Here is a 27,710-nt window from a genome sequence, read left to right on the forward strand (position 1 = left end):
CCCAGTGTTTTAAAACATCCCCAAAAATCTTCTATGCAGGTCTATGCACTCTGTAGTTATTGCTTACTCTTTCCAATTCGGCCTCTGTGAAAGGTCTGTCCGTCTGATCACATGACGACAGAAGAAACTAAAGGGCACAAAGGTTAAGCGGGAGGTACATCTCTCATTTTGCTAAACAGAAAATTGTGATGAGTATCTGGCTGGGTTCTACATATTAGATCCATTTCATCAGATAAAGAGGTATCAATCACTTCATGGGTTTTACTTAAAGCTGTGCATTTATAAATAACGTATCACTTCTTTTTCTGGTTTTACCTCTTATACTTGCACACAAGTCTGCATTTCAATCCAATTCACTCAAGAGATCTGTAGCTTTCAGTTCCTAAAAGTATTTATAAACAAATATTTCTTCACAACAGGTTGGTATCAGCTGAGCAGTTTTCCCATATTTTATGCCCCCTCCAAGGCCAAAACCTTTAGGTAGTATCTTATCTATATGTTCTTTGAATATTTCTAACATTGATTATATGTTAATTGCAATCTGTTAATGTACTGTCAGAAAATATTTATAAAACTTTGAAAATCCCTTGATCATATCTATATTAAATCTACACATTTGTCCTTTTATACATTTTGCAGTATCATTTGCATGCATTGTACTATTTTACATAGCCAAATCTGAGTTTTCCATTACTCTATATACCATATAGGTAATTAAATTATTTCAAAACTATCAAATACTCCATTTAATTTTTCCTCTGTCTTCCCCATTCCAAGAGCCAACTAAAGGCAATATAGGTTCTTCACATCAATTTGAGCTTTTTCACTAAATGGCTTGATTAAATCTATGCTCTGTATTTTCAAAGAATTGGAACAAAATGAAAATGTTTAACATTAACAACACATTGGCTGAAATGTACTCTCATTTTGATGACTTGAAATGCTGAAATCTCTTCAGTTGAAAATCATTATGAAAAATATTTATCATTATTGTCTATGTGCATGTAAAATGCTAGTAAAGGAAATTTTGTAGTCACTGCTTCCAGAAATGTATCTGGCATATTTTCAATAGGCAAGATAGAGCTTTGTATCTAAAATAATCACAGGGAAAAACTGATAGGTTTGTGTGTTCATTATTAATGTTTACATTTACTTGTTTACGTCAAGTTTGTGACAGTCTCTCCCAGACAGGTTAAAAGTAAGATCATGGGTCGGTTACTGATTTGTCAGCAGCAGAGCTGAACAGCTTGTCTGACTGCTGTAGGGGACCATCAGAAATACAAAACAGTGCGTGATAATGAATATACAGAAAATTAAGATCCGGATTAATAAACCCCATGCAACTGCAAACATTCTATTGATAAGATTTCTGCACTTCTACTTTGCTTAAAGTTTGAAAAATTGAGATCATGACCCACTCAAAATTTTAAGTACACTAAGACCCTCATTTGTCTTTAAACACACAATGAGCTATGTCGAGGGAAGGGTTTTTAAAACGCACCGCAAGTAAAGAGTAGTTTTGGACTCCATTTATTCCTATGTCAGCATCGGAGGCTGCTGGGACAGAATAGCGAGAACCTACAAGCGAGTTCTCTGGAACTGTTATGTTGATGATCGTCGTTGGGAATGACGGTGCGTTGTCATTTATATCTTCTATCACAAAACGTATCTTAACTAGTTTAAATATTTCATCCGGCAAAATGGCCACCTCCACTTCATAAAAGCAATCAGCGTTATTCACGATCTCAGGGCATAATATCTCCCGATCAATGTTGACATTAGTGGTAAAGATGTCTCCAGTATCCTCTTGGATTCGGACCAGCGGCGATTCCCCAAGCTTGTACACAAGCTTGAAGTTCAAGGGAATCTTTAAGGACACGTTTAGCATTAGCGTCAGGTTGAGGTCTCTCATCAAGTTGCCTATCAGGATGTTGTCTGGAAGTTCTTCCTGAATGTAATACTGTTTCATCTGGGCACCAGATTGGAACGTGATGCATACCAAGAGGGCCGCAAATATATACGTCTGGGACAGTAAGCTCCGATTAGAGTGTACAGCAGTGGTGCCCGTGGTCCCCTCCGTAGGGAACTGTGAGAAAGAGAAGAGAGGAAGAGGAAGAAGAAATTAGTAAAGCCAACAATTAAATGTATGTTAATAATTAAAATCATTAAACAAAAATATTAGTAAAATCAACACTATGAAACCGACAGGTTTGTTTTGAATCCAAATATTATCACATGGAAGGTAAACAAAACAAGAATTTATGTGTTCATCATTGATAAAATATATAAAAATAATACTGTAATATATCAACATAGTTAAAAGTGATAAAATAATTCAAGTATTTAATTCAATGGTTAAGGAAAAGTAAGGGGATATGATATGTTGCCAATCACAAAAATAAAGTCATTACTCTTTCTTATGCTATGGATTTCAAATGCAATTTTTCATTTGTAATTAAGGTTTTATACAATGTTGGGGGTGTTCTGTTCTGTTCAAAATGTGAAATAGATCTAAATAAAACAACACAAAGACACGGGACATATGAGGGACTTGTAGATTACAGAAAAGTCCTTTAGCAGAAAACGATGGTTGATATGACAAGTACCTGAACATAGGTAGGATTATCATGTGAAAAGGGTATTAACTAGATTTTCTTTGAACGAAAGGAAAAGAATAACAATGAGTTAGAGGGAGCCAACTTTCGAATCAACACAAACAAATGCCTGCTAAAACATTTTGGAATGTTTAACTGCACAGATTTATGATATAGCAGATGACATCCAAACACTCAGTGGAAGCATGGCACCAAATGTTTGGAAGCCCTCTCAGCTCTTAGAATTTCTGTTTATATGTGGGAGAAAGTAGCCCATGTGCAATGGGTTTTCATATGTGCACAATGAAGTAAAAATTACCCCACTTGACTACAGTTTAAAAATGAGAAAGGCATTTGAAAATATTTCGCTCACTTAAAACAGTGAGTCAAAAAGCAATCAACCTCCCTATCTGTTTTATTCACTTGCTTATTTTTTAAACTCACTAATATCTGCTAAATTATTTCTGTTCTCTGTTCTGCTGACAAAATTCGGTAACAAATATTGATTGTTTGAAATTTGTAAGTTTTTCACTTTCCTTTATTAATTATCAATTCTTATTCTCAACTAGATGTTTTTGATATAGCCTCAATTTTGTATATTAAGTAACTTTAAGATCTAGTATCATGAAGCATTTAATGTGCCTCTAGATATTATTTATAAACACAATCAAATTTGTACCACACTGCACTAAATCCTATCAGATGTAATGTTTTATAATTAAATGATAGATTAATGCAGCTATCAATGTATTCAGAAGTTTTGAAAGAGCAGCTAAGGAAGTTCTCAATATTTATTGGTAACTGGTAACATTCACAAAAGTTTACTAATGGATCTAAAAACAGGACTCATGAAATACTACGTCTTGCTATAAATGTTATGTTCCAATTATGTCAGACCACTGTACTACCTTAAATCATTTTCTGACTGTGTAACTATATTATCAGCATTAAAAATATATATGTAGCCCTGAGTGGTGTGGCTCAGTGGATTCAGTGGTGGACTGCAAACCAAAGGGTCGCCAGTTTGATTCCCAGTCAGGGCACATGCCTGGGTTGCAGGCCAGGTTCCTCAGTGAGGGGTGCACAAGAGGCAACCACACATGGATGTTTCTCTCCCTCTCTTTCTCTCTCCCTTCCTGTCTGTCTAGAACTAGATAAATATTGTTTTAAATATGCATATAGACAGGTCAGAAAATATAAAAGTGGAGAAAAAGAAACCTTCCTATTTGCAATCAGTAATACAACAATTGAGATGGTTTAGGTTATGAGGGGAAACAAATGAAGTTGAAACACATGACTTTTTACTTTCTTATCACTGAATTATGGGCTAAACCAGTTTCTTGTGTTGAGTGATCAATGGCATTTATAAAATGTTTCAAGTATAATAGTAAGTAGTGTTAATGCTGAAGGCATTTTCTCTCTTAGTAAACAACACAAAAAGACTATTGCCTGTGATATTTTTAGCATTCTTTGCTCAATGATTAGCACCAGGATTACTTAATATAGAAATCTGAAGATACAGTTGCGAATGAATTATTGGCCTTATACTCTTTTATTAATGTAAGAATAAAATACACCATTCATACTTACTAGGAGTTAAGATTCATACATACACATGTGGACTACACACTTGAATCTAGGACATCTGAAAAAATTGAGTGTCTATGAGTGTTAATTTATAAATACCATGCAAACATAAGCAAAATTCAAGTGAGGACACTGACAATTGGAATTAAAAGTACCACTCTATTCTTATCTTACCCTTAGGTATTACACATTATTACAACTGGCAGAAGAGTACTATGGCGCATATTTTAAAACACTGTGCACACATTGCAACATTTCGACAGGAGAGGAAGAGTGAAGACAATGGCCTAATTGCCAGCAGTCGCCATCCCTCCGCCCGTTCTGAGTCTGTTCCATTCTAACCTTCAATAACGTCATCATATGAAACATTTTCACGGGGTTATCATTGCCAATTTGTTTGGAGGTTTTAAAAACCAAGACAAATGGAAAAGGACCAGACACCACCATTTCTACAACTGAAGTGGATACACATATTGCAAACCCAGAAGCAACAGTGTTGTCACTTATCCAACAAATATTTACTGCAGCAATTTTCATATGTCAGGCACTGCTCTAGGCACTGACAGTAAACCAGGGAACAAAACAGACAAACAGTGCCTGTGCTCACAGAAGTCAGTTAATACAAACACTCCAAACCGTCTTGTCTTTGGTAAAGATATATAAATACACCAAAATAAAACAAGTTCAACTTGGTCTCTCAGTCTCCATTACTGGATTCCAACCCTTGCATTTGCCAATTGAAAATGTAGTTATCTTTAAAATGAAAATGGTTTCTCCTTCAAGATGCTGAGTTTAAGTCTTTGAATGACCAATATATTTAGCTACTAAATAGGATTATAAAGGGTCACTGCTTAGTTTTATAAAAGCATGATAAATTTACCTCTGATATTCAGGGAAAATAATCCCTGAACATTGTCTCTCTTTCATGAACAAATGATAACCTTACTTTTTTTTTTACACCTTCCCTCCACATCCCACTCCTGAGGTAGCCTTGGGTTAGTTTGTAAATTGATAGGGAAATGCAAGTGGTGTTTTTTATAGTCAATGTCACTGGTTGGGTAGGTGACACTCACCCTCAGAGGATAATTATGATGATAATTATAAAAACAGAAGTAAAAGAACTGTGAAATTGTAAGACATGAAAAGCAAAAGTGCAGGTTCATTTTATAGGCTTTGAAAACCTTAGTTCTAAAAAGGTGACTAGGTAGGGGAACAAAGTCTCTACTATGCATTCTAGAAAATTCAGACAACAAAAGTGATTTGGAAATGGTTTGTCAGAAGAATTCCAACGTATAATTTCCTGACATACTTGTCACATTTTCCTTCATTAGAGTATTGTGTTCAATTTGTGATATGCTTAAAGTAATTCTATATGAATGAATGGCTTACCCGCTACAAATTTAGGTGGTACATGACAAAATCTGTGTTGGCTCCCATCGCACTAATTCTGTCTCTTTAAATGAAAAATGCACCATTAAACCACTACAAGAGAATCATTTCTTTGTTCAAAGCTGCTTTCACAGGCTGGGAGAACGGGGGGGGGGGGCGGGGGGGGTAGTCCTTAGGTTGACAGGAAGGGCTCTAGCACTGAAAGAAAAGTAACCACTCTGGAGGAAAACAAAGTGGAGGAACTGATGCCTTTGATGCTTTCCTAGGGACTAAAAGTCATTGCTTCAGGCCTGTCGCCATCCTACCTGACTGCACTACACATTCTTACAGTTGAAATGTCAAAATGAGAGATTTGATAAGGTACTTTGATTCCATAAAACTGGTACTTTTATTGAATTCGATTCCACAATGGACACATGGATTGCATTTTATTTTGTGTGGGTCTAATTTATTTTTTATGAACCTAATTTTTCACCTTTGGATCTAACGTCCTTAAGAAGTAGACTCCATCAGTGTTGCTTCCTACTCTAAAATGTTTATATTTTGTTGATTTGAAACAATAGCAAGGTATTTTGTAATATGGTTTAAAGGTTATTCAAGCAAGAATCACATTCTATATGGAAAAATGCTCATTCACCATTATATATTTTTATCACGTTGGGGTAAATTTAATGTTGATTATTTCAGTACCTATTAATTATCCTAATAAATTTGGTTTTTTAATATCATATTATGATAATGAATAAACCCTAGATTCATAAAAGGTAAAAGAATAATTTCTATTTTGTGTAGCATTTTAATTGAAATAACTGATTTTAAGCAGTTATTTCATTTAATCTCCATAACAATTACCATATTGTACCATTTATAATGTGTGCCCATGTTTTTGGCCCAAGTTTTCAGGAAAAAATCTTTTTAATATTTTAATTCAATTGCTTATTTATTTATATTTAGAAACAGAACCAATTATCATATACCAAGGTATCATTTTGCATACAGATATCAAAATTGCTTTCTAGACTTACACTTTTAACACATAAGCATAAATAATTAAAAACGTTTATATAGATGCAGAATTAGTACTACCCATGTATAATGCACATCTTTATTTTTCCCATAAAAATTTGGGCAAAAATGTGCACATTATACAAGGCAAAATATGTGTGCTACATATGAGTATCTCTGGGCAATTATACTACATTTTTATATCAAATAGGCATTAATTTCATACCCTATAAATCCTCCAGATGATGTTTTCAGAAAGTGAACAAATGGTGCGAATTTGTGACTTCACTGGGAATTTGTTCAATAACTTATTTTCATCCTGAGAAATATAAGGATAACTGATTTTTTTATTCTTGTTTTCATGAGTTAATCAAACATTAAAATAAGTGATATAATAAGTGATAAAATAAGTGATAAAATAAGTGATAAGTGATTAAAATAAGTGAGTATAATTTTCACTTGTGTCAGCTGCTAATTTATCAAAATCATGATGGAATAAGCAAATAAAATATTTATTTTATGGTGGTTGGAAACAAATCATATTGATTGACTGTTGAGAACTATCCTGCCAGGTTTCAGGAGCTATATCCCCACTGACAGGCAAAAAGGCCCCATGTCTAGGGGACCTTGGGACCATAAGCCACCAAGGAGACAAAACGTATCCTCCTGGCAGGGGCACCACCTCTGCTCCCTTTACTTCATTCTACTTGACCCCTGAGGATGGCTGGATAGTCAATGAAGGGTAAGATTCCTCAAGGAAGGAACAACCTAAAACAGACACAGTCCCAAAGGGGCCCTCAGGGAAGGGCTTAGGGGAAGGAAAAGGGGTGATGGACCTTCACCCCTCAGCTTCATCATAGCCTGAGTCCTCATTCTATTTCTAAAAAGTCTCCTAATCTCTTGGCTGCTTGCATCCCCCACCTGACTCAGCCTGTTACAATGTTGGAGGTAGGTACAGCCCTGTGCTGGAATGCGTGGTTCCCTGAGGGAGATCAGGCCTGAGACAGAATGAATAAAATCCTGTAAAACGTGCTTTGCTAATACCCTCAATTTAAATATTAAGGGTTCAAGCATAAACTGAGTTTGCTTCCCCAGGTTTTATGGCCCTTTGACGTCACTCTATCTATCTGACCCTGACTCAGAAAAAGCCCTTATAGTTCTTTGAATGTTATCTATTGTTTGACCATTACTGCCTGACAATGATTGATGAGCTTTATGTATATGCCCTGCATTCCTATGCAAAGTAAACCCAATAAAAGCCCATTGAGAACAAGGCTTGAGGCCCATCTCCTATGAGAGATCAGCCACTTTTCCTCCCAAAGCAGATCATGTCTTGGTAGACTTATTCTTATCCACAGGTGCTGGGGGAAGTCCTGCAGGATGGAGATCCCCCACAATTGACTGTATGAAGAATGAATTGAGGTAGGATATTAGTTATTGGAAAAGAAACAGTATCTACCAACTTACAGTTCCAAGGGACAGGTGACTTTCACCCTTCATAACATGGCTTTGGGGTGATGTAAACCCACAATCAGTAGCTACACATCATAGACCACTAAGCAAAAATGATGTAGCAACTTTTTAAAAGCCAATTTACTACTTGGTTTATCAACTGCTTACCAACAGGTGCTTCCAACAAAATGTTCATCATAAAATCCCTCCTTTGAATTCTTATTCTTTTACACATATTTTAATATTATTCCTGTGATTTTCATTTTGTGTCACTTCAAAAACAAACTGGATGGCAAATTAAAAATGACTCCAATGAATGTATGGATAGAAAAACATCTGACCCATAAATGGGACATATACAAACCACCTTACGATAAATTTAATTTAGGATAGAAATATAATTATGCAGAACCCTAGCTTTAAAAATTGAATTAGCACTTATAGTTAAACACCACTCCTCATCTGTTCTTAATCTGTACAATAAATTCATCTGATGAGTTCAGCTCTCAAGGAGTTGCATCTATAGCAGATACAATTCAAATGTATTTACAAATAGCTCATACAAAGAAAAATGATGCATGTTGCATTTGTACTATTTTTACTTTCTAGTTCTTCTAAGTTAATACATAAAAAATATTTTGTGGATTGAGCAATATCCCTCAAGCCTGTGAGTTATTTCAACTTTGTCCTAAATCAGTTTAATTCTAATCAGTTCATTCTAATTAACACTAATTGTTCAAACTGCAATTTGGGCATTCAGAAACACCTTGCTGCATTGGAGAAATCCTCAATGGAGAGGACTTCTGTTGGGTGTTGTTTCAACATTACTGGTATATTTTAAAGTGTACAACGTGAGCAGCAAAAAGAATTTTTAAGTGTAAAAACCTATATAATACCTGAAGATTTACCTCTTTAAAAGCTAAGTATAAACTTCATCTTCCATAAAATGTTTTAAATTAAAATAATAGTACAGATCTATACCATTTTATAGTGTAGTTCTCTAATCTGAATGCAAACTAATTATTTCAAATATTTACCGAAAGTTTGCATGGACACTGTGCCATATACATAGTAAATGCTTAAGAAATGTTTATTAGATCTTTGGGTTTATAATTATTTTGTTTTCAATTCCTTTTTTGAAGATCACAGTAATACAAGAGCCAGCAGAGACTCCAAGAAGCAACACATGCATAATAGAACATAATAATAATAGTAATAAAGGTTATAATAATAACCTTTTTCTTATGAGTCAACTTTAAGCACAATCTCCTCTTGTAAGTACTTTCATTACAAATTAGTTTTTCAAACTAAAACTTCAGTCATCTTTCAATTAATTCTAACTTTGTATTTTTTCAAAACATATAGATTCCTCTTACTTAAAATTGTTTTTCTTTTTATCCTTTCAAAAGTTTACAACTTGAAAACATTTTCAAGAAGAATATATTCAAAGGACCTTTATCTGTAGAAATTAGGACTAGTTTTGAAATGCTTAAATTGACCAATTTATTTCTCTGAGTAATCAGGAAACATATTGACTCACTGGATGATTTTAATTATTCTTTGAATTTTTTTAAGAACAAGTATACATTAGGGAGAGTAGGGAGTTAGTTTAGTTGGTTGAGACCAACACATCTCACAAAACCAAGTGATTTTTAAATATAATTTCCCACTAATATGTGTCATCATGATTTTGCATTGAAAATGATAAAAATTCAACTTATCTGATGTTGACCACTTTAAGAAAGACAATTAAAACCATTATTGCTGACAACGACAAAATTTCACCTTCAAATATTTCTTCTCATTCGGCTGCTAATTTTCAAAAGGAACTCTTAAAGTAAATTATAAGCATGGCTCATTCATCCCTTTTTTATCAGAAGAAATGGTTTGTGGAAATGCTTTTTAAAAATATATTATTTATTTTTAGACAGAAGGGAATGGAGGAAGAAAGATAGAGAACAAAACATCAAAGCGTGGTTGCCTCACCCACGCCCCCTACTGGAGACCTGGCCCAGAACCCAGGCTTGTGCCCTAACTGGGAATCAAACCAGGGACCCTTTGATTTGCAGGCCAATGCTCAATCCACTGAGTCACACTAGCCAGGGATGAAAATGCTTTTTTAAAAAACAAGATATTCCAAAATATATTATTTATCCAACCATTACTTTTTTCAGTTTTAATAGAATGTATTTTTTCTGATTTTAAAAAATAAACATTTTGTGAAACATTATATGCAACCAAATCAAAACAAATGAAAACAAACAAAAAAAACTGAAATGTATTACCTATTAAAATCTATAGAATCTCAACAATGAAGCCTAGCATCTGAAGTCCTTCATCAGTTGCTTTCAACATATGTCTTTCCTGCTAAATTATCACCCATGACCTCCCCTCCTCAGCCAGGCCATTCCTATCCTCTCTGTATCCAAGGTCATCACCTACTTCCGGGCATTTCACCACTAGGATCTTCAAAACACTCTCACAGGTTAACATCTGAAGGAGAATATCTACATAAGCATAAGAATAAGGGTGAATCTAAGTGCTTAAGAGGCTTGTAGTAAAAATATGGTAACTATGAAGAAGGCGGTCAGCACAGTTTGGGAGGAATATGTTTTTTTAAACTTTGGATTTTACCCCTTTTACTCTTTACTGCCCCTGCCCCCTTCCCAGTGGTAACTGCCATACAATAGTCTGTGTCTATTAGTTTTTCTTGTTGGTTCATTTGTTGCATTCAGTTTCATATCCCACATATGAGTGAAGTCATATAGTTCTTGACATTTGTGTCTCACTTATTTCACTTAGGATGATATTCTTAGGATCTATCCATGTTGTCACAAATGCCAGTATTTCATCCTTTTTATGGCTGAGTAGTGTTCCATTATGTATAGGGACTACATCTTCTTTAGCTCATCATCTACTCAAGGACATTTTGTTGAAAGCAAGCTTGGTACAAATAACAGGACATTAAAGTGTTGAAGGTCAATAAAAAGAAGATTAAACCAACAGGTCAATGATTAAACTATGAACTGTCTTCTTCACAGCAGTTTGTGAACTCAAGCTCTTTGTAAATGAGGAGCAGAGGATATGAAAGCGGCTGGAAAAAAACTTAAAAGAATATGGGTAAGAGACAAAATAAAATGGGACCACATCAAACAAAAAATGTTACACAGCAAAGGAAACCATCAACAAAAGGAAAAGACAACCCACTGAATGGGTTGAACATATTCACACCAATGATACATCTGATAAGGGAGAAATATCCAAAACTTACAAAGAACTCAGAAGTCAACACCAAAAAATCCAAAAACCCCAAACAATACAATTTAAAAAATGAGGGCCTAAATAGACACTTCTCAAAAGGACATACAGATGGCCAATAGACATGAAAAGATGCTCAAGTCACTAAGCATTAGAGAAATGTAAATTAAAAACACAATGAGATACCATCTCACACCTGTTAGAATGGCCATCAATAAATTAACAAACAAGTGCTGGGGAGGTTGTGGAGAAAAGGGAACCGTCATGCAGTGTTGGTGGGAATGCAGACTGGTGCAGCCACTGTGGAAAACAGTATGGAATTTCTGCAGAAAACTAAAGATGGAACTGCCTTTTGACCCAAGGATCCCACTTCTGAAAATATAGGCAAAGGAAATAAAAACACTTATTCTAAAGAATGCATGTGCCCCTATGTTCATTGCAGTGTATTTACGATAGCCAAGCTATGGAAGCAGTGCAAGTTCCCATCTATAGATGAGTGGATATAAAAGTAGTGGTACACATACAATGGAATATTATGTGGCCATAAAAAAGAACAAAATGTTACTCCTCGAAACAGCATAGGACTTAGTACTGAGGACTGTTGAGAGAGGATTTGAGTGTTTGTAGAGAATGCTCAGAAAACACGGAGTGGTAACGGTGATGGTTGAAAGGAATGATTGAAATAATGACCCAGAAAGTACAGGAGGGGTCAGAAGCCCATAGTAATGAAGAAGCCCCTTGAGCAAAAGCTGACCACGTGGAGGGATGGCTGAAGAAAGTGAAGGGGAGGAAGACACAAACTTCCAATCATAAAATAAGTAAGGCACAGGGACATAGTGTACAACAGGGGAAATATAGTCAGTAATATCATAAATTGCATGCTGAGAGATGGTTACTAGACTTACTGTAGTTATCATGTTATAATGTATATAAATGTTGAATCACTACACTGGACACCTGAAATTAATACTTTATCTTATGCCAATTATACTTTAATTTTTTTTAAAAGTAAAAGAAGGTTGTTTAAATCTTTTCTTCCCTAAGTAAACATTGAAGTGCCTGAGACATGTTTAAGGTATTTCTTTTTTAGCAATGCCACATAGAAGAGGGGAACTGAGAATGCGAATTTGTGATAAAGAACTTAAATGAATTATTTTAAAATATAAAATATATTGCATTAATATATCACAAATACTATGACAAGCTAAAAGGGTACATTGGAGGGCATGTTAATCAATAAAAGCTTGTTCCATTAAATATAATCTTAAATAACTTTCATTTAATTGGAGATGCAGGAAGTACTACTAGCTTATTTAATCATCATCTCACTGTTCCAAGAAATTCCATATATTTATTCATTAAAACAACCTATTGTTTGCTAGTTTGGTATACGTAGCAAGCATTAAAAATGCAAACATTAAATAAGAATAAAAAAGCCCTCTCTCTCTACTCAGGGTATTTGTTCTGAAAATAGGTACTCATGTAATTTATCAGTACATGCCTAAATAATGGACCTAATTATCTTCAAGGCCTGCAGGGTTGCATTTTTTCTCATAATTGATTCTGTAGAAATTGACAGTACATGGATGACATATTTGGCCCCCCAAAGTGGTAGAAATACTTAGTCTATAATCTGTGGGATTTTTGTTGCTGTTTTCTCTCTCCTTCCATATGATGCCAATCAGTATATTGAAATACAGCTTTGCCTTTCTTCATTCATTCTCCCTGTTAACATTTGAAGCTTAACACAATCATTTCGGAAAAGGAACATTTCAAACACTCAAAATGGTAATTCTGGTAAGCTTTGTACTCCTGAAAATAACCAGAAGAGGTGTAATTGAGGTGGTATTTAACTTATATGAAACTTACCTTGAAATATCTGAATAAAAACCCACTCTTGTGCTAATACATCTCTACAACTCTTTTTTCTTAACTCTTAGTAAGGAGGAAAAGAGGGAAGGGAAGAAAAAGATCTTTGCCTCCAGTACAATGTGATCAGTTGCAAGTTAAGTAAAATAGATGTGCTGGAAGGAGAGGGCTTCAATAACCCAGTGTTACTAGAGCTGGGAGTTTTCATGGCAGGACCTTGCTTTGGTCTCTGGGATGTGAGAATTCTGATTCGCTATGGGTAAAGTGATGTTAGTGGCACATCATCCATGACTCTGAAAATGTAGGCAAAGTGTCTGCGACCCTTCTTTCTTTGTCCCCTGGGGGAAGATGAAATAAAAATGTCACATATGCTAATTGGGCTTTCTCCCTTGGACTGTTGTAACAGTCAATCTATAAAGCCTATACACACAGAATATGGAACCTGCAGTACAGTTATGAAAACAGTAGAATGGATTGATTCAAGGCTCGCTCTATTTATCTATCTATCTGAGTAGAGCCCCACTGCTTAGTAGTATTTACTTGCTGAAGCTGAGGAAAATGGTCCTTGATCAGCAATCATATACTAAGAATTCATAATCACCTACATTATTAATACCAATTAATATCAATATTCTTCATTTATAGAACTGATTGTAACTATAATGCCTCTGCTACCAATTCACACTGAGAGGGGAATTTCTAATTCTGTGAGGAAGACAGCAAAATGTTGCTCACCCAAGAGGTGAGATGTGATCTTTTGAGCACTTCACACTCACGAGAGACTTTTCCTGGGGTAGGTCAAACAGTTTTGAGTTCAATTTCACAAGTTCAAAATCAGCAAGTCAGTAACAATGACAGAGGTCCGTCATTATGCGACAGGATCCTCCAATTCGCTGTAATGGCTACAAGCTGAGAGAAAGTTAATGATTTTTTGGCACAGTTTTAGATTTTGGAAAAAGGGAGGCAAAGCATATAAATTTCATGTTTTCAGTATGACTTGACATATATCTCTTGGCTTAAAAAACAACAAGTGCACCTACTTTTGAAGATAGGGTCTATTGAAAAGGTATTTCAAGGCTTTAGAATAAAAGAAGCTTTTTTTAAAGATTTTATTTATTTATTTGTTTGTTTGTTTGTTTATAGAGGGGAAGGAGAGAGGGAGAGAAACATCGATGTATGGTTGCCTTTTGTGCATCCCCTGCTGGAAACTGGCCTGCAGGGAAGCAGTCTGCAACCCAGGCATGTGCCCTGACTGGGAATCGAACCGTGATCCTTTGATTCGCAGGCCCGCACTCTATCCACTGAGCTACACCAGCCAGGGCTAAAAGAAGCTTTTAACATCTTTAGACACCAGCTTATATTGCTGCATTCTTAATTCTAATGAAGTCATATGAGCTAAATTATTTAATGCACCTTTATGTGGAAAATATGTGAAGTTGGCCTTAATCCTTATACAGAATCCTTATTGGGCAGTGACATATAACATTAAGATAAATCACAACATTTTTGTGCCCTAAGAAATTGCCTCAAATTTTTCAGCTACTATTCCATTTTGTGTTCATCTAAAAGCAAAGATCAAAACATTTAGGGGAAGTAAACATCCTTCTAATGTGATGCAGGTAGGTAATATAATGTTCTAATATAGAACCTTAATGATGGGTATAATGATGCTCAGATCCACCACGTTTCTTTTGAATATAAAAGTTAAATAAAAAATAACATGGATCCACAGAGATCCTTATTTTCTTTTGCCTCTCTGAATTAATGCTCATTATTTTGAGTGAAGAACAAATTGGATTCCTTTGCAAATAAAGGAAAATCACAGATTTTCATAGTTTGAATAAATATGACTTTAAATACAGAGTTGAGCATAATATAAATGCCTAGTTTGAATGCACAGTGTCACCATGATGAGCTACCTGCCAAGTGTTGAGTGTAGTGACTGTAACTGCAGTGTGCACTACTGCAAATCCCAAAGTTATGCAAATTTTCAGGTGTAGGAAAAAGCAGAGACTGCAGTAATATTATGTGATGTTGGAAAGGTTAATACATTCATTACTTTCTTCTGTTTGGCCAACATATTTTCACTAGTTCAGATCATGTCATTCCATGAATTTTGTCCATGAGACTCTACAAACTTACTAAAGAATATTTGAAATAAAACAAATGATGTATCTTTAAAAGAAGTATCATTCATCAGTAATTCTAGGGGTAAGAAAAAGTCATTCTAATAGTTTTAAAATTAAGACTGAGTCAACCATCTTCACTGGTTGGGTCACACTTATGAATTAATTTCTAAAGTCCAGCGGCTTCTGCCTTAGTTACTGATTCCCTGTTCACTTTTATAACAATAAACACTCCAGAGCGCTGGCTGGTGTAGCTGAGTGTACTGAGCCTGGGCTGTGAAACAAAGGGTTGCAGGTTCAATTCCCAGTCAGGGCACATGCCTGGGTTGCGGGCCAGGACTGCAGTAGGGGGCATGTGAGAGACAACCACACATTGACGTTTATCTCCTTCTTTCTCCCTCCCTTCCCCTCTCTCTAAAAATAAATAAAATCTTTTTTAAAGCCTTCAGAAACATTTCTGTTAAAAGTTCAACTATTTGAACTGTGTCTTTAATAGTGGAAAACCTTCATCTTGATTCAGATTTGCCCAAAGCTTGGAATAAAGTGTTTCCTCTGTGCTCTGTTGCACATGTACACGAATTGTTTGTTGTTGTGCTTTCCTAGCATTCAATGAATGTGTTTAAGTACCAAATGCCTATTACCCTTCTGCCAGTTTAAGCCTAAGCCGAAACTCAGCCGTAACTTGCTTAAGTAAATTAATTCACACAGGGAAATTTGGTTCTTCTGCGAGATTAAAATTCCCACCACCTTATTTGTTAGGTGAACAGTAATAAGAAAAGAAGTTCCCACAGCTTGGACAACTGAGCTGTACACTCCTTGTCACTTATCTTGAGAAGTTTCTTTTGCCGTTTCAGATTTCTGTGGGCTACGATGTTTTAAACAGGTGTACTGTAGAGATTACCACAAAATCTCTTTTTAAAGAATTTAAGATATCTAAGAGAATTGTCACAAGCATGAAACGTGAGAAACATCAAATGCCTGTTCTCTCCTTTTAAAACAAAACGACTCTTTCCAGAGGAAACCAAACCCTTTAAGCGGCTGTGCCATAGCGAACACGCCGTTCCCTCACTTTCATTCCCATTCTTCTGGCAAGTTTCCTTGCACTTTATTTTTCTGAAGTAGAAGTATAGACTGAGTTATTTAGATAGTAAGACTCATGTCGAAGTGCTTGGATTATTTGGGTGCTAGATTTGATCAGATGTTGGTTGTTTTAGGTTGGGCTGTCATTTCCAAAGAGTTACATTTACAGCAATAAAATGATGAATACTAAAAAAAGACCAGGCCCTGACCAGGTAGCTCAGTTGGTTAGAGCACTGTCCCAATATGCCAAGGTTGCAGGTTTGATCCCCAGTCAGGGAACGTGCAAGAAGCAACCAATGAATGCATTAAAAAGTGAAACAACAGATTGGTATCTGTCTCTGTCCTCTCACCCAGTGCCTCTCATTCTCTCAAAAATAAAATCAATAAAAAATATTTAAAAGGACATGTCCACATAAAAATAAAACTAGTAGTTAATCTGCCCTGGCTGGTGCGGGTCAGTGAATTGAGCACCAGACTGCAAAGCAAAGGGTCACTTGTTCGATTCCCAGTCAGGGCACATGCCTGGGTTGTGGGCCAGGTCCCCAGTGGGGAGTGCAAGAAAGGCAACCACACATGGATGTTTCTCTCCCTCTCTTTCTCCTTCCCTTCCCTGGAGTCTAAAAATAAATAAATACAGTCTTTAAAAAATTCGTAGCAGTTAATGTGATAATAAAGTCAGTTATAATAACTGATTCAATGAGGTGTGATACTATACAGATGGAGATTGTAAATAAATTCAAGTCTCTCCCTTTTTGGTTGAAGAGAATGTTAGTGATTAAAACGTGGGACATTTTATCCTTCTGTTATTTATCCAAGTGTTAAGTGTCAATATTCTGAACAGAAACTGGAAATGAAAGCCATTATTTTACCTTGGGATTCTCCAAGCAAATCCATTAAAAATCAAAATAGCTACAAGCTCAGTTAGTTAAAGCATCATTCAGGTACACCAAGGTTGCAGATTTGATCCCTGATCAAAATCAAAAACCTGTCAAATTTGTATACAAATGAAATGAAAATGTAACAGTTTTTGATAAGATAATAAGCCATCTATAATTCTCACTTGCTTATACTGACTGTATAATCTATAACAAAAATGCAGTTGTCAGAGGAGAAAGCTTAAGTTTTAAATTAGACCTGTAAAATGTATGTGCCCACATTTCCCAGGCTGTCACTGAATTGATTAATGACAGTGATTTTATAGAGTGAATGTTTCTCCTACCATTAAGATGTCCAGAAGAAAACAATACCTTCATAGTTAGTTTATGGGCCCTAATATAGTTAATAAAGCTGAACTATAGATACTGAATATTTGTCCAAGTAAAAAAAAATCCATGTGCCTAGTCATTATTAATATAATTAAATGGTATTTCAAAGATGTAGACAGAAATAAACTTCTATTTATCACTGTCATGAAACACCAGGACTATGAAGTAAAAAAAAAAAATCTGAATATGGAGAATATCAGAATACCTCCTACCTCGCAGGGGCACAGATGTAAAGATAACTAAAGAACAAAGAAGGCTTTTGATTCATTTACACCAACTAAAAGTAACACAGATATATATGTGTACTGATTACCAAGTGTGCAAAAAGTAATCATCGTGGGTAATGGTTCTTTTGTATTTTAACCATTGCCTTCAGTTAAATAATTGACTCTGGATTTTTCATTTACTGTGAATGTGTTAAGTTTTGAGAATCAGCTTATCAAGTAGCCTTTTCTAGAAGAACTAAGAAAAGGTTATTAACAATTTGTTACCTTTTGGTCTTTTTACTGCTTGCAACTTTACCTGTTTGGCTTCAGTAGCTTCTAAAAGGAGGAGGTTCTTCTGGGCTTACTTTTTTTACCACAGAATTTAACATTCCAAAATTTATCTGTATAGTAGTTTCAAAATAGCCATGCTATTAAAAAATTTATACCCAGACATTTTCTCTGGAAAGAAAATTAAGTTAAAGACATTCACATTATTTCTTAAAAGAATTTCAGAATTTAAGCTATGTGAAAGAAATATACGGCTGTGGTGGAAACAAAAAGAAAAAATGTAGACAAATAACCATGGCAAAGGCTGTCTGTTCATAATGAAAACTGTTCAGGTGATGAAATAAAAGAGACAACCTTACTTATGTAGAATAAATTGTCATTCAAACAAATCCAACCAGAGCAAAACACAACTGATGTTGCTGGCTTTCAGATACTTTCCTTTGCAAACTTGTTAATTTATATTTTGAAGAACAGCATGACCTTTGATGGTGTTGCAACTCCATTTCATTAATCTATTAAAAGTCCAATGTGTTAGACATTTTTAGCAGAAGAGAAAACACCTTTAAAATAAACAGGGAAAATATTTTTCTGTAAACAAAAAAGTGTGTTTCAACAAACTGGATAATTCACAGTGTTTATGGAACATTAAAACTTTACATTCCTGTATTCTGGGGTCCTAAGTGACACAATGCAATTAAAATAGAGATGACTATAACACTGTTCTACTATTTCTTCAAATAAAAATTCTTGGATTCGAGACAAATGTATGTTGCAAGACATCACAGTCTTTTTAAAAATATTTTATATTTATTTATCTTTAGAGGAGAAGGGAAGGACAGAGGGAGAGAAATATCAATGTATGGTTGCTTCTGGTATGTCTCCTGCTAGGAACTGTCCCCTGCTGGGAACTGGCTTGCAACCCAGGCATGTGCCCTGACTGGGAATTGATCTGTGATCTTTTGGTTTGCAGGCCCGCACTTAATTCACTGAGCTACACCAGCCAGGGCTCAAGTGCCTACTTTGAAGGGGACTGAGGTATCATTGTGCTACATATGTTTCTTGTATGTTCTTTAATAAACGTCTCTATTTTTCATATTACATGGCTGAATACTTTCTGGCCAGACCATGTACACAACACTAACCAAATCTATAACCTACATTAATCGTAGTCTTTGGAACATTTCAGGCTATATGACCATCATGCATCTAATTCTGTAGTATTGTCATGGGCCCTTTACTATGGTAGAAGTGTGAGAGACCTAAACTCTATTCCAGACTGTCACTAACTAGCTTTTGTGACCTTGGTCAGGTCACTTCAACAATATTTTTGTTTTTATTAAGCTACTTCAGAAAAAGTGCAAGTTGTGCAGAAAGCCAAAATTTCCACAGTGATGGAAAAATATAGTGAGTAAACTAGAGATCCAAGGCTATTACCTAAGGTCTACAAACATGCATCTCATTGAAATATCTACACTCTATTTGGAGACAATAATCATGAGAACAAAGGAATATATTAACAGCATACAAATTAAGTATTTTCATCAAAACATTACAATCCATGAGTTACCTCAGCACAGTGCTAATTCAGTCAAATCTTCCTATCTCATCACAATTTGCAGCTTTTCTGCAGAGAAATATTAACCCAAACCTCGATTCCGTATCTAAGAAATAAGTCTGTTCTTTTCCTTCCTTTATTAAAGGTCATTCAGGATGCATTATCTGCAACCAGTGCACCTTCTATGTAGCAAAGAGCAAAGGTGTTGCATGGCAGTGCCTTGATGACAATAAGGAAGGACATTTAGTTAATTCTGAACTGGCTTGATTCTTCATTTGGAATAAACAATGAAAAAAGGGGGTTAAAAATAACTGCCCTGCCTAACTCACAGAGTTGACTGGAGTGTTAGTTGATTCTATGTTAAGTCTTTTATCAAACACAAATTCACACATTCGCAAATGACTATCAAGTTTGTGTAGAAACACTGCAATTTTAAGGAAACATAGCAAAGCAGGACAGTGTTTGCCTTTTGTACTAAGCAGCCCTTCGGCAGAGTATGTGTCACCATTTATATTTTTAAGTCTACTAATTTTCTCATGAGATTCATTAAAGAAACTAAACAGGGCCTGCTGCTCTGACAACAGAAGATATTTTTGTAATACCTTCTAATAATCTGGTTCTTCCAAGGGAAAAGAAAGTGTGATCCCGCAGCGGGTGAAACTAGTCAGCCCACGTGGTTAACTACTATTACAAAAGTCCATCTGTTGAAATGCTTGATGCTTAAATGCAATTTGAATGAAACGAGACAACAAGGTTAGGGACCGCAAGTGGGTCCAGCCAGGGCCAAAGCCATACACACCTTCATTTCTTACTTACCATTCTGTACTTGAGTGAAACCATAGCCATAAAAAAGTTTCCTTTCTTCTTTCAAATACTGTCCTTCCAGACCCATCCTCACTCAAACATTGTTTTTTGTGTTCACAGAGAAAGAAAACTCGTAGGAACTTGGCTCTGGTTTCTGAGCCTATTTAAATTAGAACCAAATACTCATTTCCCCCCCTAAAAAAGGCTCATTGATTTATCCATTTGAGTGCTCCTCTCTTTTTCAACTTAATGACATTCTTATATTTTAGTCCACTATGCTATTGTGTCATTGAGTATTTGTGTTATCAAGTATGTTAAATGGCCAGGGAGGGGTATTATCTTAATTGAGCCTAATTAAGATTCAATGAGTGCTCACCAAAATATTCTCCTACAAATTCAAAACTCTTAAAAGATTAAATATAGTAAAATACATTGTTAGACTTTTCATTAATAATATTTGGAACTAAAAGTTTAGTGCCCACATTGGTGGATGGAATGAATATTTTGGGAGATCCTAAGAGAAAGGATGTAGCGCTGCCTGAGACATGGTAGGTATAACATCTTAACAGAGAAAAACTTGTCTCTTTTGCCTGTCGTGACTATTGTTAGATTCAGAGGAAATAAAATCTCTAACACCCTAAAATGCTGTGAAAATAGTTAAAATCTTAATGCAATTATTCATACAGTTAAAATCTGGTAGAAGTGCCTTTTGTAGTTACTGCAAGGTTGTATTTAAGGTAATTTCGTTTGATTTGATGGACACTCATGATAAATCTTTGCTTTAAAGCTTTTGTTTGTTTTCAGAAACACAGCTGTTTCAGCTAACCACAAAAGCATGTTCTTGGGTGATTAAGGTGCTATCATTAGTATATGGCATAAGGGAGATATAAAGTGTAATAACGTTTTCTAAGGCAATATTAAACATTCTGTTCTCCCAGTGTCTTCCTATTTTTTAAATGATGATGGTTCCTTCGGCTGTCCAGCAGTGTAATCTATACTTGGGATTCTAATATTTTCTCCTAAATGAATGTAATCAACTCTGTTCCTTATTAATGCTATTACTGAGTTTCTCATCCAATTGCATTATTATTATTAGCAATGATAAGTACTTCAAAATGTAATGTACATTATGTGCAAATATTTACTGGTTAATTGTTCTCACCCTTCATTGCCATGTCCTTTAAATCTTTACTAAAATTATATGATTTATGATTAAAATTTTGCTGACTTAAACAATATTTTGTTTTATTTAATAGTCCCAGTATTAACAAAGCTCACTCTATTAAGATATATTTATATTGCCTCTAAAACAGGAAAAAGGAAAAGTGATTTAAAGTTATGTAGTTGAATTAGATTGACAGTTTTATTTAATATTTCTAATATTTGTTAGATTAGTCCAAGAAATTATATTTTTCTTTCAGTTCCCATCATCCTGAAATAGCCTGATTTTTCACATTGTATTCAATTTTGTATCATTTATGAGTTCTAATGCCACTGTAAATGAACTCAATTTTTTTCCTGATTCCGTCTTAAGGCATGAGCGGCATATTTTCATTGGACTGATATTTCTACTATAGAGTTTCCATCTCTAGTCTTTGAATATAAAATCTGAAGAGGACTGTTATTTTTCACATTTTTTTTGTTTTTCACATTTCTTTTTTTGTACACTTTGGAATTCCCCCCTCCAAAACAAAGATATATGATATTCTGGCTGCTATACGTAGTACCTCTTCGGGCACATTAAATAATGTTAAGACTAATGAAATCCAAGGCAATTTTGGCAGACACCCAAGCTCATTTAGCACTTACAAAGAACATTTTAATCCAATTGACCCTTTTGTTTCCTGGGATCCTCAAGTTGCCACCAAACAAGCTCTGCTCTTGTCATTAAGGCATCAGAGCTCAGAAATGTCTAGCATAGTTTCACTGGGCAGGCATTGACTTGTGAATTCACAGTGAAGACATGAATCCCAGCCTCGAAGCGACCACATTTTCAGTTATCGGTCTAACCTTATCCGAACCACACCGAGCCTGGGAACACACACAGTTTGAATACACACAGTTTAAACACTGAAACTTGACTCATGTCCATGGCTGCTATCGAAGTTGTAAATAAATGGAGCAAATCTACAATACCCTCCCCCAAGGCTCTTTTATGGGTGGTGGTGGTGGTGGTGTTTCCCTGAAAATGTCATACGGTAAATAAATAAAAACAATGGATTCAAAAAAGATTAATAAAATGGAGCCGGCAATTTTATCCTGAAATCTGAATGATTAACAGATATTGTTGTTTTCAGTATTTTACAAACTATTATTTTCGAGGTCTACAGTAGCTCAAAAAATTGGGGGGCTCTATTTGGAAAATATTTGTAAAATGTCGGTGAGCTATTGATACTGCATGGCCAGTTTTCTTTTGGAAGTGGTACAATTATATGTATACAGTGCTGGCAAAAACAGATTTAACTATATAATGAATAAGCAACTTATTTTTTTATTCTGAACTACAGTTTTTCAATTAGCTAGTTATACCAAAATTAAAACCAATTGTAATATACATGAGCAATAATTGTAATTCGTTGTAATTTTTTAAAATTTCACCCTTTGCAAAATAGCTACATCAAATTCTTTTTCTTTACTGTTACCTTTTCACTTATTTCACGTTTTTCAAGCTTGTTTACCAGACTCAGAAATGACCCTTTCGGTTCAATGTGGTTTGACAGGCTGAATTTCAGACCCCAAATTCTGAATTAGAATCTACATTTTAACAAGATTTACAGATGGTTGGTATGCACATTAAAGTCTGAGATCTGCAGGGATACATTATAACTTCCTGGCAACTGAATTTTAAACTAACATGTCATCAGCACTGAGGGTGATTGATTAGAAATTGTGTTATTTCTTCCTAACATGCTTTTACTGTTATGGCTATCTTTGTAAGCAATGGCCTTATAGTCCCCTATTTGTTTACTCTTGTCTGCAATTATGACTCATCCATTCAGGATCCATATGCTATTCAAAGGATTCAAACTCCTTCAAATAATCTTGCTTTGATCACATTGTAAAATAATCAGCTTTATCTCCTGGGTATTAAAACTGAGTTCATGGGCAAGAAGATAAGGCAGCAAACAGATGAAAGTTTAAGAAATGAATTTTAAATCTATCCTGAAATATATTAAGCCTTCAGGAAAATATAAACTTCAGGCTTTATTTAGATATGCATTTGTAAAACATAAAAGCATCCTTCAAGAAATGTGTATTTCTTGCCATCATAAGGAAATGGGCTTTTGAAGTCATTTTTTAAAATTATATTTTATTGATTATGCTATTACAGTTCTCCTGATTTTCCCCTTTAACCCCCCTCCACCCAGCAACCCCCACTCCCTCAGGTCAAGTAATTTTTAAATACTTAAACTATTTATATAATTTAATGCTTTGATATTCTGGTTTATTCTTCATGTCAATACTCCCTTGCAGCAGCTATTATAATGTAATATGCCCAATATGGTGGTTTTTAATAATCTAAATTCAAAACAAAGTGTGGAAAACATAGTATTTTCTCCATCTGAGCCACACTGGGAAATCGTCCATGTTAATAATGCAAAGAAAAAAATAAGCATTGAGACCTGGACCCTACTCAGTGTAATGTAATAGACCAGCTGGTATAATATTTGTTGAATTTAATTTAATGTGACTATATATTATTTATTTGGTTGTTGTGGCCACTCCTTATTTTTGACCGATCAGAATGTAGGCTTCTCAAAGCAAGTAGTCCCTAAAATTTGTCTACGGGTTGCCCTTCACGACCCTCCACATCGCAAGCATTGCAATGGTGGACAAGCAACAGGTTTTCCATTAGCGACGGGTAATGGATTGATGCGGTAAAACTGGTAACACCTGCAGAGCCAAGGGAACGGAGGAAATGCTCTCTCAGTCTACCATTGTTTGTAAAACACTGCATGAATATTTTTTTCATTGGAAAGCTCCTTGATATAATTTACAACATCATCGTTTTACTTTTGGGAAAACTGTACTCCAGGAAAATGAAGTTATTTGCCCAAGATCACCCTCTAGATGCTAATAAAATATAAATCATAAAATAGTTAGCATTTATACAATTTAAATAAACCTTCTGCTCTCACTCCCCATGTGAACAACTACTGGATAAAGAAGTTTATAAATCTAGCTATAACGAACAATGACTTGCATGTTTGGCACTTCATGTCATTTTGCTTGATATGATACTTGCCTATGCAATGGTTTCCCAAAAACAAATTGCTTCAAAGAAGGCATGTCAAATACCATATGTATGATGTCACTTATATATAGAATGTAATGAGAAAACTGAACTAATGAGGAAAAGGGGACAGACTTATAGGTGGAGAGTGGGATAAAATGTGGGGGGTTAGGCATGGAGGATCGAGCAAAAAGGAGTAAGGGCTTATGGACACAGACAACAGTGTGGGGATTGCTGGGTGGATGGGGATATAAGGGGGCTAAATGGCAATGGGGAAAATATAAAGATTAAACCAAAAAGATGGAATGTCGGAAGAAAATCTGACATTTTAAAATCATTGGCAAATATGCCTTAAAATAAATTGTATATGAAAATATAGATGCTGTAAAAAAATGAATTAGGCTCTAACACTAAATATTTGCCACATGAAGTAAACTTAAACTTTATGGAATGTCACAATGATGGCTCATAATTTGGATTCTTCATAAAGAAAACAGAGGAAGTATATGAGCATCTATGATTGTGTACTGTCAATATGACTGTGAAATGTCAATAATCCTGCTATTTCATCAGGTAACTTGTACAGGGTTAGTACAAAAAGACTAAACAGGAATGACACAAGTCACCAGTATATTAAGTATACTTGAATACACTCATCTTTCAGATTCTTATTGTTTAATCCAGGAAGCATCTCTTCGTTTTTTCTTGTTCTTCAGGGGGTGTTACACTCTGATGCTTGAGAATATATGTTTACAGAAATGAGAGAGAGGCAAGGCAGTGCTGAGAGGCAGAGTGTGTGGATATTGGAAAACAACGACCCGCTTACCAAGTGAAAAGCCAAGATGTTTCCCGCCTGACCTGTTTCCCCCAGCAGATATGACCATGATTTTTTCTACTCAAAGTCTTTTATGAGACTAAAATATTACTTGTAAAATTATAAGAAATAGGACACTATACAAATGAAAGACATTAAAGAGAACAAATTCATACAAGTATGGCCCACAACCATTTTTTTTTGTTTTTATTTCATATGACAGCAAGTGGATTGTAAAAGTATCACAAATCTCGATGGGCATTCTTGTCACTTAAAGATTTAAATGTGAAATGAGTTTCCATACAGTTTCATTAAAATCCATCAATAAATTAGCTCCATTATTGTCATCCTAAAATATATTTCGCATTAATCAAATACTTGCATTGAGGAGAGAAAAATCCTCTCCCAGGATTCATTTTCCTCTTCTCTGTTTCCTCAAATCTTTACCATCCTAAAGTGATTAGATGGGGGAATAAAAACACTATTTCAGACCTGGTCTGCAAATGACTAATACAGCCACTGTCACTCTCGGTTTCACACTTTACTACAATGATTTGATGTGTTAAAGACAATTAAAAGGGTGGCTTATGTCCTTGATCAGTGGAGGACTTTTTGGAAGTAATAGCAGCATTTAAGATTTCTGCTAAGTCAGTCTTCCAATTGAAACACGGCCATTGAAAAAGATTGTTCACATTTTCACAGTCTGATAAGGAGAATGCAGTCTTTCACAGGTGTAACCAAATCTCAAAAGATACTTTTAAACTTTTAACCCTCAAAGACCTTTCCGCATGTGACATAAGTGTGGTTTACACTCCAGGGTGCACAGGGTGTGAGTATTGAGGGACCATGGCATACTGGTCATTTGATTGTTTTTCTCCTAGGAAAAAGATGAGCACATTTTAGGGACAGTGCCTTCCGAGTGAACTACTGGAAAGTAACACCATTTCAAATAGGACTGGATTAATTTAAACACCTCAAGCCAGTCTGAAATATCAAGGCATCTTACCTAGTTTTCTTCATTCTGGACACTGAATGGTTAATAAAGTCTTCAGACAATAGAACTCTGCTCAGAGGATGACATGTAATTTTATAATGTTATAATATAAAGTCAATTCAATTAAATGTACTTACATATTTTATTTTTCCCAAAGGTAAAATGTACACTTGGCATTGATAAAAAAAATGTACTGCCTATTTTTATGGCACATTCTTTCTTCCCTGTCCTGTTCCCAGGGATAATCAGCCAACTCCACTACATGTGGACACACGGACGATCTGAGAACTGCCCCTTCTCCACACCCCAAAATACAACTTTCTAAGAATGTTAAAACAAAAACAAGGGTCCCTTTGCCTCTGAACATGGACATAGTTACTGTGCACGTCGGTGTGAACCTTCTTTGACCAGGCCTTAAAATCCCATGTGTGGGAGGGATTTGTACATTATACAAATATTTCAATGTCAGCCATTATGACTGTCCCACAAAGCAAAAAGCAGAGACAAATAAAAATAAGAAAGCTCTACTGAAAACATAAAGGGAACAACCACTGGGAAGAGGACACACCAGAAAGAATGGGCTATGCAGAGCGATGGTCTCGGGAGTGTGTGGTGAGAAATTCAGAAAAGTTGGGACTCCAATTTTTAAACCCTTAGTTGTATCTGAAGAAAAGCAGACATTTGCAGGCATCATGAAAAGTCTAACAAACCTGAGGAATTCCACTATAAATCTTGTTTGAAATAAAACAGCAAAAGGCACGTACAGGCAGCAAGAAATCTTGCTGAGGAACATTTGACAAATTTGTGAGTTTGATGTCAAGGGTCATTGGTCCCTTTTTCTCCCTCTTCTTTTTCAAAGCTTCTTTGAGGTCACTGAAGGGAAGGAAGGTCCAAGGTGAAAGATGAAATAGAGTAGAAATGAGTGGAGAAATGACCTAGGTAGGTAAAGCAGGGAAGAAGCAGGAAGACAGATTGACAAGAAGGGGGGAAACAATACAGATACAGGTGTTTTGCTAGAGGTTAAGGGGAGGAAAAGGCCAAGATTAAGGGCCTCTGACTGCTGGTGGAGAGAGCAGAAATGGGCAAGTGTGGGAGAGATGGCAGGAATCAGGGAGATGTGTGGGAAATGGGGTGTGCTGGAGCTAAGTGTACTTCCAAGCAGCTGAAGGTGTTTATTCTGACGGTCGATT

The 27,710-nt window shown here is 35.4% G+C and overlaps 1 protein-coding gene across 1 annotated transcript in view; it reads right to left on the bottom strand.

Annotated features, from left to right (window-relative positions):
- The window catches only part of PCDH11X (protocadherin 11 X-linked), a 428,759-nt gene that overhangs the window by 395,642 nt on the left and 5,407 nt on the right, over positions 1 to 27,710 (bottom strand). Inside the window, exon 3 of the mRNA XM_053662426.1 lies at positions 1,502 to 2,086. Within this exon, the coding sequence (XP_053518401.1) occupies positions 1,502 to 2,086 (585 nt within the window). The remainder of the gene's footprint in view (positions 1 to 1,501; positions 2,087 to 27,710) is intronic.

Source organism: Artibeus jamaicensis, unplaced genomic scaffold (genome assembly GCF_021234435.1).
Source record: "Artibeus jamaicensis isolate MK-2021 breed Jamaican fruit bat unplaced genomic scaffold, CSHL_Jam_final contig_241, whole genome shotgun sequence".
Taxonomy (NCBI): domain Eukaryota; kingdom Metazoa; phylum Chordata; class Mammalia; order Chiroptera; family Phyllostomidae; genus Artibeus; species Artibeus jamaicensis.